This window comes from Mus musculus, chromosome 16 (assembly GCF_000001635.26).
Source record: "Mus musculus strain C57BL/6J chromosome 16, GRCm38.p6 C57BL/6J".
Taxonomy (NCBI): Eukaryota; Metazoa; Chordata; class Mammalia; order Rodentia; family Muridae; genus Mus; species Mus musculus.
The window spans coordinates 34,870,870-34,888,020 of NC_000082.6; the positions used below are offsets into that span (position 1 = coordinate 34,870,870).

At 46.3% G+C, this 17,151-nt stretch overlaps 1 protein-coding gene across 4 annotated transcripts in view; it reads left to right on the forward strand.

Moving 5' to 3' along the window:
• Mylk (myosin, light polypeptide kinase) overlaps nucleotides 1-17,151 on the forward strand; it is a 257,238-nt gene that overhangs the window by 125,671 nt on the left and 114,416 nt on the right. For all 4 annotated transcript variants that reach the window (XM_006521702.1, XM_017316849.2, NM_139300.3 and 1 more), the window contains exons 4-9: nucleotides 2,320-2,368; nucleotides 3,153-3,303; nucleotides 4,628-4,793; nucleotides 7,049-7,067; nucleotides 8,185-8,699; nucleotides 9,222-9,428. In XM_006521702.1, coding sequence (XP_006521765.1) covers nucleotides 2,320-2,368; nucleotides 3,153-3,303; nucleotides 4,628-4,793; nucleotides 7,049-7,067; nucleotides 8,185-8,699; nucleotides 9,222-9,428 — 1,107 coding nt within the window. The remainder of the gene's footprint in view (nucleotides 1-2,319; nucleotides 2,369-3,152; nucleotides 3,304-4,627; nucleotides 4,794-7,048; nucleotides 7,068-8,184; nucleotides 8,700-9,221; nucleotides 9,429-17,151) is intronic.

Here is a 17,151-nt window from a genome sequence, read left to right on the forward strand (position 1 = left end):
ATTTACCCTTTTCACCATTTTAGCCAAGTGTGCCCTGAAGTGTTTGTGCATCATCAGTACACTTCCAGCTTGCACAGACTGCTCTCCTCCTGCAGGCCCCACCAGCTGCCTACCACCTTCTTTTCCCTGTGGATTTGCCCGTTCAGAACATTTCTTAGAGATGAAGCCACGCGATATGTACCCTCCGTGATAAGCTTTCTCCACGTCATGTGTTCTTCAGAGTCTGTTCCTACTGTAGCGTTTCCACACTTCATTCCTGTTTATGCCTGGATAATATTTCATTGCATGAACAGACTATATTTTGTTTATCTATTTATGCAGACTTTTTTTTAATCAGACATTAGATCAGATGAGTAACACAGTAGCATTGCTAAGTGCTGTGAATGGTATGTGGTCCGCATCTCAGCAGCCAGGCTTATGGATGCTGCCTTTGTATGGAGGCTGTACAAGAAGCTCCAACATGCTGGCTGGATGTCCCTCACTTGCTTTCTCCCTTTGTTCAGGGTACGGGTGACCACATTGTATTCCATTTTTAAAAACCATTTCTTTTCTAAGTTTTAAAAAATATAGCTAATATTTCTAAAAGTAAAATATAACTAAATTATACATAGCTAATATTTCTGAAAGTAAAATATACCTAAATTATTGAGCACCCTACCACCCTCAAACAATTACTATTATCAATGTGTATCTTTTTGTGCTTCCTCCAACAGCATGGAAGGAGCCCAGCATCTATCTTAACTGTCCATGTCAACTGGGTTCTTTCAAAACCTGTCTCTCCTTTGATGAGCTTAAAGTGTCTTTCAACCTTGGCTAGAGAGTGAGTTGGCAGACTGCTCGCCCAGTGGTCATATTGGACAAATACATCAGCAGTGATCACTGGTCCATGGCATCCCAAGTTCAGTGTGGCCTGAGCATTTTGGTGTGGCTCCTGTCTCACTGATGTTCTGTCAGAATCTCAAGATAGGTGTGGCTAGGGAAATGCTAACTGTGACGTTAAGTCTCTACCCATGGGTCCATTCCTGTCCTGTCATGGAAATGTGATAGCTGAGAGAGCGTAAGGAAGTCTACCATTCCCCAATAAATGTCCTGTGCATTCCCTGCAGCAGACACTCTCTCATATGAGCACGACGACCCAGCCTTCCTTAGTAGGCTTTTTATACGCATTCACAGCTTATAGAAGAAAGAGACCAACTTCCAGGGTGATGGCTCTTTCCTCCTTCTCCTAACCCAAAACCAAACCACTATTGTGTAGTTATGTTACTGCATTGTTTTCTGGTCACATTTTATATCTCCTCCCCAGCTGCAGCCCCCCGATAAAGGGTTCCCCATGTGGTGTCTCTAGGTTTGCTATACTGCTGTTTCCTGCCTGGTACATCAGCAGCTCACCCAGGCTCGGTGGCACTGGGCATAGTAACTTTTCAGCTAGAACTGGCGGTACCTAGCACAGCAGCAGCTTGCCGAGGCCTGGCAGTACTGCTGATTCTGGGAGGTGTGGCTTCGCAGCGGCTCACTCATTCCTGTTCTATTTCTGCTTGTTGCTATTTGCTGGGCCTTCTGTGGAAGAACTGAGCATTGATTCTGTTCATCGTAAATAGATATGGTAAGAGATGTGCATCTCCTTCCCTCACTTAAGCTGTGGCATATTCTGGACCAGTCCTGGATCTCTATAGGTGATTCTAACAATAGAAAGTCCCAAATACTACCTCACAACTCAGCTAGGAGGTTGAGTATTCTAGAACTTGGGAGGCCTGATGAATTCCCAAATCATTTTAGGTTCTATTATTTCCACCTGTGACTTCTCTGAATTTCATTTTTTCTTACCCACTGGGAAAAAAAAAAGACAGAAAGAGGGTTGGGGAGACAGCTCAGCTGTTAGGAGTATTTGCTGTTCTTACAGAGGACCCAGGTTCAGTCTCCAGCACCTACATGGTGACTCACAACCATCTGCAACTCCAATTCTGGGAGATCCAATACCCTCTGATGGCTCATGTGCCGTTTGTCCACAGACACCAGGCATGCACCTGATGAACATATATGCATACAGGCAAGCACTCATACACACAAAATAACAATAAATACATTAAAAAAACTTTAAAAGATGGAAAAATAATGAATTACCTACTTCATTAAATTATTATAAGGCACTTATATTCCAGTGTTTGCGATGCATTAGCCTGGTGCTCAGAGTCAGAATGTGCCCATTAAGGTTCACATATAGCTCCATCTTCCCCTGTAGTTGAGTCTGCATGACTCGTTGCTGACATTGGTGGATGCAACCTGACCCTGACTCTCTAGCCTTCTCTCTGTGTGTTACAGGGAATTCTATGAAGAAGCGTGATCAGCCTGTTCTTTCTAAAGCCTCAGGGTAAGTTCTGGAATGCTCAAGCCAGAGTAAGGGTTGGATTGTCTTTTCCTGCTGACTTAGCACGCATAGGTATAGGGCATATGTCTTACATATCCTAGGTTGTAATAACTGAAGAATGGGGGCCTAGTGGTACATTGAGAGCCATTCCCCCAGCATCTCCTGACCTGGAAGCCTCTGTGGCTAGCATCTTTGGCTCATCTGCTAAATAGTAAGGGAATGGAGGAATGTGCCTATGGTCTTCAAAGGATTCTCCACAATTAAGATAATAATGGATAGAAATATGAGTAGATTTAGAAGTGTTAACAATAGCTGCTGTCACAGACGAGCCCCAGATCTAGGTGGCTCAGCCCAAACTTATTTCTTAACTTGTTCTTGAATGGATGAGAGCTTCCCACATTCTCTCTAAGGAGCCCGTACTTTCTCTGTTTTGTAGCTCCATCTCCTGGAGCCTCTACACCTAGCTAGAATATTGGGCAGAAAACAGAGCGGAGAGCCTTTCTGGAAGTTTCCATAAGTCAGCTCTGGAGGTTGCATACAGCAAGAATGCTCTTGGTCTATTGTCCAAAATCCAGGCTTTAGACCAGAGTTAAGGTTTAAGGGAGGCTGGTAGATGTGACACAGATGCATGCCCGTGTGATAGAGGTGATACATTCTGGTGCCACAGGGAGAGAAGATGAGTTAGAAGAAGTATTTGAGGCATGGAGTTGGGAAAACAACCCTCAAATGGTTTCTGAGTGGCTATCCAGTCTAAATGGATTCTCTGTTGACTTCTTTCTCGAGACAGATTTCCAGGGGAGACTCGTCCTAGCATCTGGGGTGAGTGCCCACCAAAGTTTGCCACCAAGCTGGGCAGAGCTGTGGTCAAAGAAGGGCAGATGGGGCGATTCTCCTGCAAGATCACTGGCCGGCCTCCACCACAGGTCACCTGGCTCAAGGTAAGGCTTTGTCCACCCAGACTCTGGCCCTTCCCAGGAAGCCCGAGAGCTCACACCCTGGGAATCTGTCTTTCCAGTTAGTTCCTTCTGTTTCAACCCCGGTCGTTTCCCCAAGGTTCTGAGTATATGTGATAGTGACATTCTACTCTAGGGTCCCCTGCTGTCACTCAGACCATGGTGTTCTCTTCCTCACCTCACAAAACAACAGAAAGCTTTTGTTCAAAGACAGACGAAGCACCTCAAGGAAGGAGTTTGAATTGGGGCACTAATTTTCAGGGAGCCGTTCTATGGTTCTTGAGGCATGTGACACTAGACAAGTCACTTAAACCTTTGGAACCCAGTCTCACCAGCTTTGAGGTAGGAGTAATGCCTCAGCATGTTAGGAGGACGCTCCGTGTGGAAGTGTTTTACAGACCACTCATAACCAGACCAAGTGGAGAGAGGCAGAAGAGATGGTGGTACCAGGTAGTAAGAAAGGTGGAGATGGAACAGGGCACTGAGGGATGTCAGGAAGGGTGGGATCAAGGCCAGAGAGAGAATAGGTTTTTCAGAGAAGAAACTTTTGAGTAAGATGAGTAGTAGGACTCCTTTTACCTCTTTTTGATTCTTCTAAACTCACCCTCAGGGGAAAAAAAAAGGAAGGCAGGAAAAAAAATGAAGGGAGAGATCCAGGGTGTCCTCACACTCCATTCCTTCAAAGAAACACAGGCCCTCTGAGGCAGTTTCCACACGTCAGCAGCAAGCCTCTGCAGGAGCCTCAAGGCTGAATGCTCAGGGGTGACTGTTTCGGTCTTCTTTCTGTTAGTGTGTGAAACACCACGACCAAAAGCAACTTGGAGAGGAAAGGGTTTGTTTTACTTACACCCCCACATTATAGGGCATCCCTGAGGAAGTCAGAGGGGGAACCTGGAGACAGGAGCTAAAGGACAAGCCATGGGTGAATGTTGCTTACAGGCTTACTCTATAGCGTGCATAGTTTGCTTTTTCCCACACACCAGAACCACCCGCCCAGGGACAGCATGACCCACTGTGGGCTGGGCCCTTCCACATCAATCACCAATCAAGAAAATGTTCCCCAGTCTTATCAGTAGGCCCGCCTGATGAGACTTGAGGTGGTTCCGTCTTCTCAGAGGGCTCTACCTTGTGTCACGTTAACAACAGACAAGCAAACAGAGTCGTCGCCAGGATGAATCTCTGGAGACCACAGAACAGATGCTGTGTACTCAAGCCCTGGTGTCCATTCTGCAGGACTAGAGGAAAGGCGGGCCAACTGGGTCAAAGAGAGCAGACGTCTGTAACCAAGCTCTCCTGTTGCCACTTGTAGGGAAATGTCCCGTTGCAGCCAAGTGCCCGTGTGTCAATGTCAGAGAAGAATGGCATGCAGATCCTGGAGATCCGTGGGGTCACTCGGGATGACCTGGGCGTGTACACCTGCATGGTGGTGAATGGGTCAGGGAAAGCCTCCATGTCGGCGGAGCTCTCCATCCCAGGTATTGGGGGCCGATGCAGAGGGACCCTTCCCTGGTGTCAGAACCAGCATAGACGGAGCTGTTCCTAACACCGCTTGTGTGTATGCATGTGAAGGACAAAGTTTTCAACTAGAAGAGAAAGGCCTAGAGGAAGATGCTATGAGCTGCCTGCTCGCTTCATTTGTGTCCCTAACTAGACCCTGCCCCTTCAATGTCCTCAGTCCTTCCTCCTAGCTCAGGTAGGAGGGTCCCTAGGCAGGTGGCCCTGGTGTGTATGAAAAAGCAAACTACGCAAGCTATAAAGTGTTAGCCTATAAGCCACATTCTTCCATGGCTTGTTTTCATATCTCTGACTGTGGGAAGAGTGAGTGGATGTGATGATGCTCTGTCACCTCTCCTGCCTGACATGTAACTTGTCCATTCTGTCCATCAAATCAGATGTGTATAAAGTGAGGACATGCCTGCTCTAAGGCAGAGTTGAAGAGAAGGTTTTTATTGTAGATGTGAGCGAGCATACACCCAGAGGCATCTGGAAGGGTCCAGAACAGAAAAAGAAATGAGTAGACTAAACGTGGTTAGCACGCTGAAGCTGGCCGTGAGATGGGGAGAGACAGAGAGGAAGAGAAGCAACCAAAGATGACCAAGAGGGAAGTATAGCTGAAATGGTGGGGTTGTATAGGAGTGAAAAGCTGGGGAAAGATTAGCCCATGAGCTGGAGAAGTTTAGGGTGGGGGTGGCATGCAGAGAACTGGGAAGAGCTACAGATATTGAGTGAGGCTGGAGGCCAGCATGTGCTTTGGTATGCTAAGAGGAACCTCAGTTAGCCCTTGTCCCAGGTTTCTTTTAGACCCTACAAAATTCTCACTCAGCCTAACTCTTTCTACCCAGGATCCTCCTCACCAGAGTGGACATGTCAGCACGCTGCTCTTCCTTGCTTCTGTCCTCAGCCCTGTCTGTTCTTCCTCTGCACTCTCTCTCATCACCTGCTTACAGTCTCTAGCCTTCCCCAAGTCCAGCCTGCCCCGTGCTCACGGACTAGTCACAGATATGCCTTGGGCTTGAGGATCAGAAAGGGAAGCCACCTCATCGCCTTCCTCCTCCTGTATCCCCCACTTCTGCCTGTGATTCCCCCTTTTGTATCTTATTCCATTCCTTAGAAACTATGGATTTTTGAGCGCTCTCTCTCTCTTTCTCTTTCTCTCTCTCTCCTCTCCCTTCATCCATGTATCACTTTATCATCAATCATCTATCTATCTATCTATCTATCTATCTATCTATCTATCTATCTATCTATCATCAAACATCTATCTCTTTATAATCTATCTCTCTATCATCTATCCATCCATCCATCCATCTACCATCTCTTTATTTTGGTTTAAGTGTTTTCCGCAGTCCCCAGGAAGAAACTTGTATGTGTAAGTGTATTTATTTACCTGAGACAAGTGTCATGGAGCCACCCTGAGACATCCCATGTGCCGCCCACTGGTATTTTCTGTCCCAGCAGATGCAATTAAAACAAGAAACTCCAGTCCTGATCAAAGAATGTGACTTGGCCACTCCCCATGGGTTGGGAACTGTCAGGCCTCTGCAGCAAGGTTTAGCCACCCTTTCTTATTTTCCACAGCCTTGCATTTAAAAGCCTCTCCCTCTTAATGCCTATAATGACAAAATGATACACGGCTGGGATTTGTTTGAAAGTACTCAAAAACAAACACACAGAATAAGAGAAAAGAGATGGGCAGGACTGGTAAAATTGTTCTATCCTCACCGTGCTGGAAGCTTTCAAGGACTTGTAATATCTGCCTTTCTACTAGTAGATATTTTGGGATTTTCCACGATACTATTTAAAAAAGCAGTAGACATGGTAAGAAAACAATATATTGTATTTTTCTGGGTGTGTAAAATGTTACTTCCTTTGTATGTTTCTAAAGCACTTATCTGTCCAAAATGCACTTTTTTTTTTGGGGGGGGGCAGTTCAGAAGGCTGAAGGTAGCCAAGTGTTGTTGGCCTTTTCACTAGAGGGTTTGTCCCTTGATATGTGGCTCGGTTGATAATGCATCCTCCTGTTTGGTGAAGCAGAATGGAGTCCGTGCCCTCAGGCCCCGGCTGCTGTTATAAAGCCCAGTCAGAGAAGTGTCTCTAGTGTGAGAAAGCTCTCTCGGCCTACCCAGAGCCCTGAGCAGGGAAGCTCTGTACTAAAGAAAAAAAATGTCACCTTCTCATTGTCTCTGCTTGGCATATAAAATAACCAGCTGTCTTTCTGCCCCTCTTCCAGGTTTGGACAATGCCGCTAGGTATGTCTTTCTTCATAATTGTTGCTTTCCAGCTTATACTCCGCACAGAACAGCAGCAGCTAAATGCCCTGACTTCTGAAGTCCTTGTGTAGGAAATGAGGGTTGGCTCAGAGGACCGCTTTCCTTGGGGTGCTTTGCTCTGTTTTCCTGGGGTAGTTTGCTGCCTGGTTTGATTGGAGGTTCCATCCGTAAGAAGTTTCTTGGGACGCTCAGTGCTGTGTCTTCCTCAGTGTAGTCTCAGTGTCTTCAAAGCAGACCACACTAAAGGCGCTGTAACCCTACCCCAGGCCAGAAGCCACTCTGCTCTGGCCTACAGACCCCTTGCTTCCTTCCTTCCTTTCAGGATATGAAGCATAGAGATGCAGGACCCAGGGTAGAGCTGACTGTCGGTTGTAGAGAAGGGCTGTCAACTGCCTCGCATATGGAATTACAGCTGTAGTCCCTGTGGGGAATCATGACCAAGACACGAATGTCAGTTACTGGGTTGACAATGCCCTTTCTGAAAATCCCACATTTGAACACAGACCAGGGAAGTGTAACATTAGCAGGTGAAGAAAAGCTTGGGAGACCATATTCCAACCAGAAGGAACGGTGCTGAAAAGCCCCAAGAGGAGGTCTGTGGGGCCCAGATAACCTCCATGCAGCTCTAGTAGCCTGGCTGGCTGCAGGTCAGTGGCTTGTATGGCAGAAGGCAGCTAGGGCTCTGTCTGCCATTGCGATGCCCACCTTTATTAATAGAGTGGAAAGCTAAAAAACTCCTTGACCTTCAAGTGGTATAACTCAATTTATGTTGTCTGCAGTGACTATTTAGAATTGGACTAGGGAGGGGCCATGTGAGCTAAGGAAGTCTGTGGTTGGTTTGAACTCCAGAGCCCCAGGGAGAAGAGATATATCAATGCACAGGACTACTGGTGGAAGCAAGGGACTGGGAGAGCCAAGTATCCCCTGAGCTCTGGCTTGGGGATACAGAGCAAGCTACAGTACTTCACTATCAACTTTCCCCTGTGGGCTTTGTGGTACCTGAAATCTGTACCGTGGGAAGTAATGTTTGCAAAGTAACCAGGTGGCCACTCTGTCCCTGGTGCCTTCTCCCCTCCTGACCATCATTGTCATACAGGTTGGCTGTGAGAGGAACCAAAGCCCCCAGTCCAGACATCAGGAAGGAGGTGACCAATGGAGTCTCCAAAGACCCAGAGACTGTGGCTGAAAGTAAGAACTGTCCAAGTCCCCAGAGGAGTGGCTCCTCAGCCCGGGCCACCAACAGTCACCTCAAGTCCCCGCAGGAGCCCAAGCCAAAGCTGTGTGAGGATGCTCCCAGAAAGGTCCCGCAGTCCTCCATCCTGCAGAAGTCCACCAGCACCATCACTCTGCAGGCCTTGAAAGTCCAGCCAGAAGCGAGAGTACCAGCCATAGGGTCCTTCTCTCCTGGGGAAGACAGGAAGAGTCTGGCTGCCCCTCAGCAAGCCACACTCCCTACCAGACAGTCTAGCCTGGGAGGTTCCGTTGGGAACAAGTTTGTTACCGGGAACATCCCCAGAGAGAGCCAAAGGGAGTCAACATTCCCCAGATTTGAGAGTCAGCCCCAAAGCCAGGAAGTCACTGAAGGTCAGACAGTCAAGTTCATCTGCGAGGGTGAGTAAAACTGATTAAAGCGCCGCTTCCCAAAATTCAGCTCCTCGGTGGCCATTCCTTCCCTTCAGCACACACCAGTCTGCACCTCCCGTATGTATGCACCCCTTAAACTAGGCCCTCCAGGAAGCTTCCTTCCAGGGTCTTCCCTTTAGGAAGTGTTCAGTCTCTAATGCCTTCGCTTTCTAGAGAGACATCCAAGAGTATGAAACACAGCATTGGTTCTATGCCCTAACTCACCCCTGGTGTCTCCATCATGACAAACACACTGCAGGTGCCTTCCTCTCTGTCCTCCCTTTCCTGTTCCTGTCTCACCTGGAGAACTGGCCCATCACCCTGCTCTGTCCCACGTCAGGACCCTGCCTCTCACAGGACTTCGACTCCATGAGTGCAGGAGGCGGGCTCGGATGTAGGGAATCAGTTCCACCCAGCCTGAATTCTTCCATCGTGATCAGTCTCTCCCCACCTCACCTTATAAGCACACAGTGCTCCCTGAGGGCACGTGTTCCACACATGGCCCTGTAGTTTCAGGTATACCAAAGCCTGACGTGGGCTGGTTCCTGGAAGGCATCCCCGTGAGGAGACGGGAAGGCATCACTGAGGTTTATGAAGATGGTGTATCCCATCACCTGTGCCTGCTGAGAGCCCGGACGAGAGACAGTGGGAGGTACAGCTGCACAGCATCCAATAGCCTTGGCCAGGTGTCCTGCAGCTGGAGCCTGCTGGTGGACCGTGAGTACATCTCCGTAGATGAGCTGGCTTTCATGGGTTTCCTATGCCTTAGGTAGTTCAGGTCCTACAGCTCCACACACTAGACATCCTCGCCCACGGGCCAAGGGAAAAGTCACTATTCCCAACCCTTGATTCTTAATCAGACGTTTACTGCAGAATCGCATCAAAACAGACATTCCCCCGTCCACTCCAAAGCCAGTTGACAGCTACATTTTCTTAGGTTCCTCAGCTGTGCATGTAATGCTGTGACTCAGCCGTAACCACAGAGAATGAGCGTTCCCTAAATATACAGGCTTCAAGAAATATGAGAAGGTGGGGTGCCACGCCTTGTATGCTTATTCAGTATCTGTTTATAGAAGCAATGCGTGTTCATTGCTCGGGATTCAAACCATATATAATCTTCTGGCTCCAAAATAAATATTTTAATGTCTTTTAAACAGATTGCATTGGAATGCTACTGTCTATCCCAATTTACTCATGTAACATAAACATCTTTCTATATGATTTAATACTTTTTGAAGGCAAACTTTTTAGAAGCCATATAACACTGTGAGATTGGATGGATTTCGGCATCTTCTCATTTTGTTGACTGTTTCTGATGTTATTATTTTCCCCACCATTATAGAGAAGCTATGATAAATTGGACTGACCATGCAGCTCAGGGCTAGAATCGCTTGTCCAGCTTGCAGGAGTTCCTGAGTTTGATCTCTGGCACCAGAACAAAGGAAGAGAGAGGAAGTTAGTCAGTCAGTCTATGTTTCCGTTTGTTTTTCTATAACCTTGTTCCCCTGGGCTGATGAGAGGCCTCAGTAAGCCGGGGAACCCTGTTGTCAAGCCTGATGCCCTAAGTTCAATCCCTGGGATACACACACACTGTTGGAGAAGAGAAGCAACCTCCACAAGGTGTCCTCTGACCTCCGCACCGTTGCTATGACAGGCACACACTCGCGCACACACACTAAATAAATGTAATTTCGAAATTTCCTCTTTCAATACATAATGCCCTATCATGGGCCCTAGGGTCATGTCAAACCATTGGTAAGCCTATTAAACGAGACCACAAGAGTCGCATCACCAAGCAGAATGCACAAAGTTGGGAACTCTACGGGACCAAAACATTTGCCAAGCTATTATTATTATTATTATTATTATTATTATTATATTTTCTTTATTTACATTTCAAATGTTATCCCCTTTCCTAGTTTCCTCTCCAAAAATCCCCTATCCTCTCTCCCCTCCCCCTGCTCCCTAACCCACCCACTCCCATTCCTGGTTCTTGCATTCCCCTATACTGGAACCTAGAGCCTTTACAGGACCAACGGCCTCTCCTCCCATTGATGACCGACTAGGCCATCCTCTGCTACAAGCTAGAGCCACAAGTTCCACCATGTGTTTTCTTTGATTGGTGGTATAGTTCCAAAGAACTCTGAGGGTACTGGCTAGTTCATATTGATGTTCCTTCTATGGGGCTTCAGTCCCCTTCAGCTCCCTGGGTATTTCTCTGGCTCCTTCATTGGGGACCTTGTGCTCCGTCCAATGGATGACTGTGAACATCCACTTCTGTATTTGCCAGGCACTGGCATATCCTCGCAGGAGACAGCTATATCAGGCTCCTGTCAGCATTGCCAACCTATTCTAATGCATGAGTTACAGGGAAGTAGAAAGGAGAGAGGCATAAGGTACAAAATATTTAGATTAAAAATTATAAATAACGTAAGTGTTGATCTCTTGTGGACTTTGAATGACTCCAACTGAAACATTTTTTTAAAGATGTATATATTTATAATGTATACAACATTCTGTCTGCATGTATGATTGCATGCCAGAAGAAGGCACCAGATCCCATTACAGATGGTTGTTAGCCACCATGTGGTTGCTGGAATTTGAACTCAGGACCTCTGGAAGAGCAGTCAATGCTCTTAACTGCTGAGCCATCCCTCCAGCCCCTGAAACCATTTTTAATCTTTTTTGTGAGACATTAGAAAAATGTAAACTTTGACAAATATGAGACACATGGTGCTGTTTAAGGTCGTGATGGTGGTCTCATGGTTTCTTTTTAACTTATTCTCCATTGAAACTTATGTGATTTCTTGTGTTTGCCCTAAAAACACTTCACATTTGGACAGCATGGATAAGAATAGCAATAAAATAATATTAGTATATATGAATAGAAGTGAGTGGTAGCTACACAGGGATTGAATCTTTCAGATAGACTCTTTTGACTTCAGTGTCTATCTGAAAATCACCACAGGAAATAACGCAGTAGAAGAGGGTGTGAGGAGCCTCTGGAACTGGACTTACATGCGGTTGTGAGCCATCTGTCATAGGTGCTGGGGACTCAGCCTGGGACCTCTGGAAGAGCAGCAAGTGTTCCTAACTTCTGAGCTGTCTCTCCAGCTCCCTCGCTTGCCCCTTTACTGGGACTTTACTGCATTGGCGAATCTCTTCACAAGGAATGTTATCCATTCCTTTTGGAAATGGAGCACCTATGGGCAGGGCTGGCAGACCCAGCAGCTCCTGCTTCATCAGCTGCTCCAGGCTCCGTGTCTTGTCAGGGGCAGATGTGTGTCTTCAGGTCTACCAAAGGCGAATGAGATGTCTGCAGGACTGAGATTCTCCCACGGCTTTGTCTGCTGTGAGTTTGTCTAAATCTTAGAGAAAACAGTTTCTTTCTGTCTTTCTTATTCACATCTTGGGGTCATTTGTCTCTCACAAATTCCTCTCATTTTGCTATTCTTTTTGTTGGTTTGTGTGGTAGGCAATTTTGAGACAGAATTGATATAGCATAAAAGTCATCCTTTAAAGGTTGTAATTCACTGACTTTAACACAGTCACCATCTAATTTGAGGCCATCACTCCAATCCTAGCCTTCATCAGACATCGCTGTTCCCATAGCCCCAGCTCCGACAGCGGTTATTTATTTTCTGTCTCTATGGATTTGCCTATTCGGAACATTTTGTATCAGTGGACTTCCATAGCGTGTGGTCTTTTGTGAATGGCTTCTTTCTCTGAGAAGAACGATTCTGAGCTTCATCCTTGTGTACCTGCCTTCATTCACCTTTATACCTGAACAACATCCCACTGTCTGGGTCGGCCTGCTGGGTTTGCCCAGTCATTAGTAGATAAATTTTTGGTGGGTTTCTGCTTTCTGAGCATTTTTTACTTTAATTTTTAAAAATTTCATACATGAATACACAGCATTTGCACATTTATACCCCTCTCTCTCCTGCCCCAGTTTATCCCATATATCCCCATCACTGCTTCTCTACTTCATGACATCTGATTCTATAATTATTATTGCTCTACACACATACACACTCACACAAACTCATACATACTAACATACTCACACATACATGCACATGCACACACATACACACATTCACACATACATACCTTAACACATGCACACACACAGACATTCACATATACATTCATACTTATGCACATACATTTACACATGCATACACACAGACATTCACACACATTCACACTCACACACATAGACATTCACACTTACACACATACATTAATCCATACACACACAGAGACATTCACACTCACACAGACATTCACACTCACAAACATTCACACCCATCACTCACACACATACACATACTCTCACAGACACTCTCACCTATACTCACAGACACATATATACACTCAGACATTCACACAGACACATTCTCTCTCTCTCTCTCTCTCTCTCTCTCTCTCTCTCTCTCTCTCACACACACACACACACACACACACACACACACACACACACACACACACACAGAATTAGTCCAGTTAATATTACCTGCAAGTGCATTCATTTAGGGCTGGCCACTTAGGATTGGAAAATCTATCAGGGGTCTCTCATCCCTGAAGAAAGCTGATTGTCCCTCCCTTAGCAACATTGGCTGCTTTTTCTAGGGGAGGGGCTCACTGTGAGCATTGTGGGCCAGTGCTTTGTTGAGCCATGTGCTAGTGCCGTGTTTCCCTTTGAGGAACTGCAGACTGTTTTCCACAGTGGTACCACCATCAGTGTCCAAGGCTCCGATTGCTCCCGCATACTCACCAGCAGATTCCATCCACATTTTACTCGTCTGTTCTTATTTCTCTGGGACTTGGACTTGCATTTCCCCGATGACTAACTAACACTGAGTATAATTTCATGCACTTTTTGGACATTGGCATATTTTCTTTGCAGAGCTATCTAGTGAAAATTTGTTGTCCAATTTTTAAAAATCGAGTCATTTTTTGTTGTGGACTTTTAAGAGTTCTTTATATATTTGGGATATAAATCTTTTATCGAATGAATAACTTTAATTATTTTCTCCTATAAAGTCTGGATGTGTTATCCTTCTGTCCATGTGACCAAATAATTGACTGAAAGGAGGAAAGATATATTTTGGCTCACAGTTTGAGGTTTCAGTCCATGGCCAGCTACCTCCACTACCTTTGGTCCTGTGGAAAGGCAGGTCTGCCAGGGAGGGTATGATGGAGGAGACTCCCCAGCTCTCACAATTGGGGAGTAAAGGAAGAGACGAAGGGCTGTAGTCCCAATATGCCCTGAAAGCACACCCCAGCAGTGACCTAACTTTCTTCCACTAGCTCCCCCATAAAGGGTCTACCATCTCCTAGAAGGTTGGGGACCCAGTGCATGGACTCTTGGGAAGCATCAGTAGCTCCGGATTACTTATCATAGGTCCAGTGAAGCCTCCATATCTTGATGCCTGGGTTAAGATCTGGCTGTGAATAACCAGTGTGTCTTCCAACCTTGGGTGAGGGGTTCTGCATATGTTTGAGCTAATCTTCAGGACTACTGCTGACAGTTTACAACTCAGCTTAGCCTTTATTTCCTGCTAGTACAGAGCCTCCAGGCCAGCCATAGGTGAAAGGAGGGCCCTCCCAGGTCTTCCTTAAGCATACATATAGCTCTCTACCTGCATGGGGCCCTCTAGGGCTCTGACAATGTGCTGGAGTTTCATAGCCATGGACATTTCCCCAGATTTTCCTTTTAAGTTTTATTGCTTAGGCTCTTACTAGTCCGGCTGATATTGCTGCCTCGGAGGCAGAGATGTTAAACAATTGCTTTTTCACAAATACCTTGGAAACAGAGTGGTTCACATGGACCAAGCTGAGTCAGGTCAAGAAGGACAGCCCTGAAGGCAGAGCAAAGGGGCTGCTAGACCCAGGCCATGGTGATGATTCTCTTGGGGCTGTGGTCCTGTGCTCTGGTCTCTCTCAACCCTTGCCGAACAGCTCATTTTCTCAAGTTCCATAGTTGCTTCTGGTTTTCAAAGCTGCCGAGAGCTATGGTGAAGGCAAGGTGTCTTGGGGTATTATTGCTGTGAAGAGACACCATGACCGCAACAACTCTTATAAAGGAAAACATTTAATTTGGCTGGCTTACAGTTCAGAGGTTTTAGTCTCTACATCTAGATTGGCAGGCAGCAGGAAGTGAAGACGGAGACAGACTTCCTCCAACAAAAACCACACCTACTCCAGCAAGGCCTTGTACCTCCTAACAGCGCCACTCCCTGTGAGCTTATAAGGAATTTTTTCTTTTTCAAACCACCACAGGAGAGACCACAAAGTTAGCTGTCCTTGCCAACATCCAGCTGAGCTTGGGAGGTGGGGTTTGTTTTTCTCAAGCCATGGTTCATATCTAGTGGTTTGGAGAGCCTGATCTCAGTCTTTGGGATGACATTCTCTCTGCTTTTATGGAGTAGATTGCAGAGGTTTGGTTTTGGTTTTGGTTTTTCTCTGCTCTTCTGGAAGTACACTGTACCCCCCTATTCTCTTAAGGTGTCGGCTACCTTGCAGCCACTCCATACCACAAATCTCCCATTCGTACTTTAGGGAGACACAGTCTGTGCCGTGCATGTTATTTAGCATCCCCTTCCTCTGACTGCATAAAGGCTGTCTTCCTCCACTCACTGGTCTCTTCCATCGCTTCCGTCCTCCGTGGACATCTTATATGGCAGCGATGACTCTACCTCTAGTTTTCCCTCCTCAAGCACGCAGAGAAGCTCCTTCTTTCTTGGTTGCTCTTGAGCTCCTCCTTGGCCTCTCTACTCCATCACACCAAACTCTACTTGTTCCAAGCACAGCTTCCGTCGTGCACGGCTTCCGAGTGAGCACAGCTTCTGCGCACAGCTTTTGTACACAGCTTCTGTGCGCAGCTTCTGTTACAGCCTCCGCACACAGATTCTTCCAAGCACTTCTTTTTCCTGTTCAACGAGAGTAGTAAACATCCATAGGGGATGTCCTACAGCAGCACTTCTCAACCTGTGGGTCGTGACTCCTTTGGCAAGCCTCTATCTCCAAAAATATTTACATTACAATTCCTAACAGTGGCAGAATTGAAGTTCTGAAAGAGCAACGAAAAAGTAACCTTTATAGTGGGGAGTCCCCACAACGTGAGGAGCTGTATTAAAGGGTCGGAGCATTAGAAAGGTCAAGAACCTCTGTTCTATGGAATAGGCTTGTGCCAAATGCTGTCCTTGCATTGCTTGCTTTAGTTTATATAAATGGTCCCTATTGCCTTGATGGATAATTATAGGTACAGCTGTTTTCCAGAGGAGAGTACAGTGCAGTTATGTTACCTGTCCAGTGCCTTAGAAAAGATGCCATGTTTCTAACCCAAGTCAGCTAGGAATATAATTTTGTTGGTGACTGGGTAGCATCTCCCTAGTCAGGGGATCTGATGGTGACTCAGAGAAGGTGTAGATGGTGCCTTCCTACAGCTCTTGAACCAGTTGTTCCTTCCTCAGTGCCAGGCCGGATCAGACAGACACACCATTGCTCTGTCTTGTGTCTGCTCACCCACCACTTACCCTCCTGAGGTCTGGAGAGAGTGTGGTTACAGAATCAGAGAGTTGGTGTGAACTTTGCCTCACTGTGGATCTATCTGACTGTGAGAAATGATGAACTTTGTCCCTGGACTGTCACAGTCCCTCTAAGTTCATGAGCACTGTCAATAACCCCTGCAGTGCAGTGTAGCTTGCCTCCACCTCTCTCTAAGAGTACCACTTATGGCTTCTAATTACCCAGTTGCCCTGTTGACTTTACTGATTTAGAAGCCAAAGTCTGGCCCTGTTGCTTGCTTGCTTTCTTTCTTTCTTTCTTTCTTTCTTTCTTTCTTTCTTTCTTTCTTTCTTTCTTTCTTTGTTTCTTGTATGTGAATGCATTGTCACTCTCTTTAGTCACACCAGAAGAGGGCATCAGATCCCATTATAGATGGCTGTGAGCCACCATGTGGTTACTGGGAATTGAACTCAGGACCTCTGGAAGAGCAGTCAGTTCTTTTTTTTTTTTTTTTTTTAAACTTTTAACTTAGTTTTTACTTTATTTTTTTTTCCATTTTTTATTAGGTATTTAACTCATTTACATTTCCAATGCTATACCAAAAGTCCCCCATATCCACCCACCCCCACTCCCCTGCCCACCCACTCCCCCTTTTTGGCCCTGGTATTCCCCTGTACTGGGGCATATAAAGTTTGCAAGTCCAATGGGCCTCTCTTTCCAGTGATGGCCGACTAGGCCATCTTTTGATATATATGCAGCTAGAGTCAAGAGCTCCGGGGTACTGGTTAGCTCATAATGTTGTTCCACCTATAGGGTTGCAGATCCCTTTAGCTCCTTGGGTACTTTCTCTAGCTCCTCCATTGGGAGCCCTATGATCCATCCATTAGCTGACTGTGAGCATCCACTTCTGTGTTTGCTGGGCCCT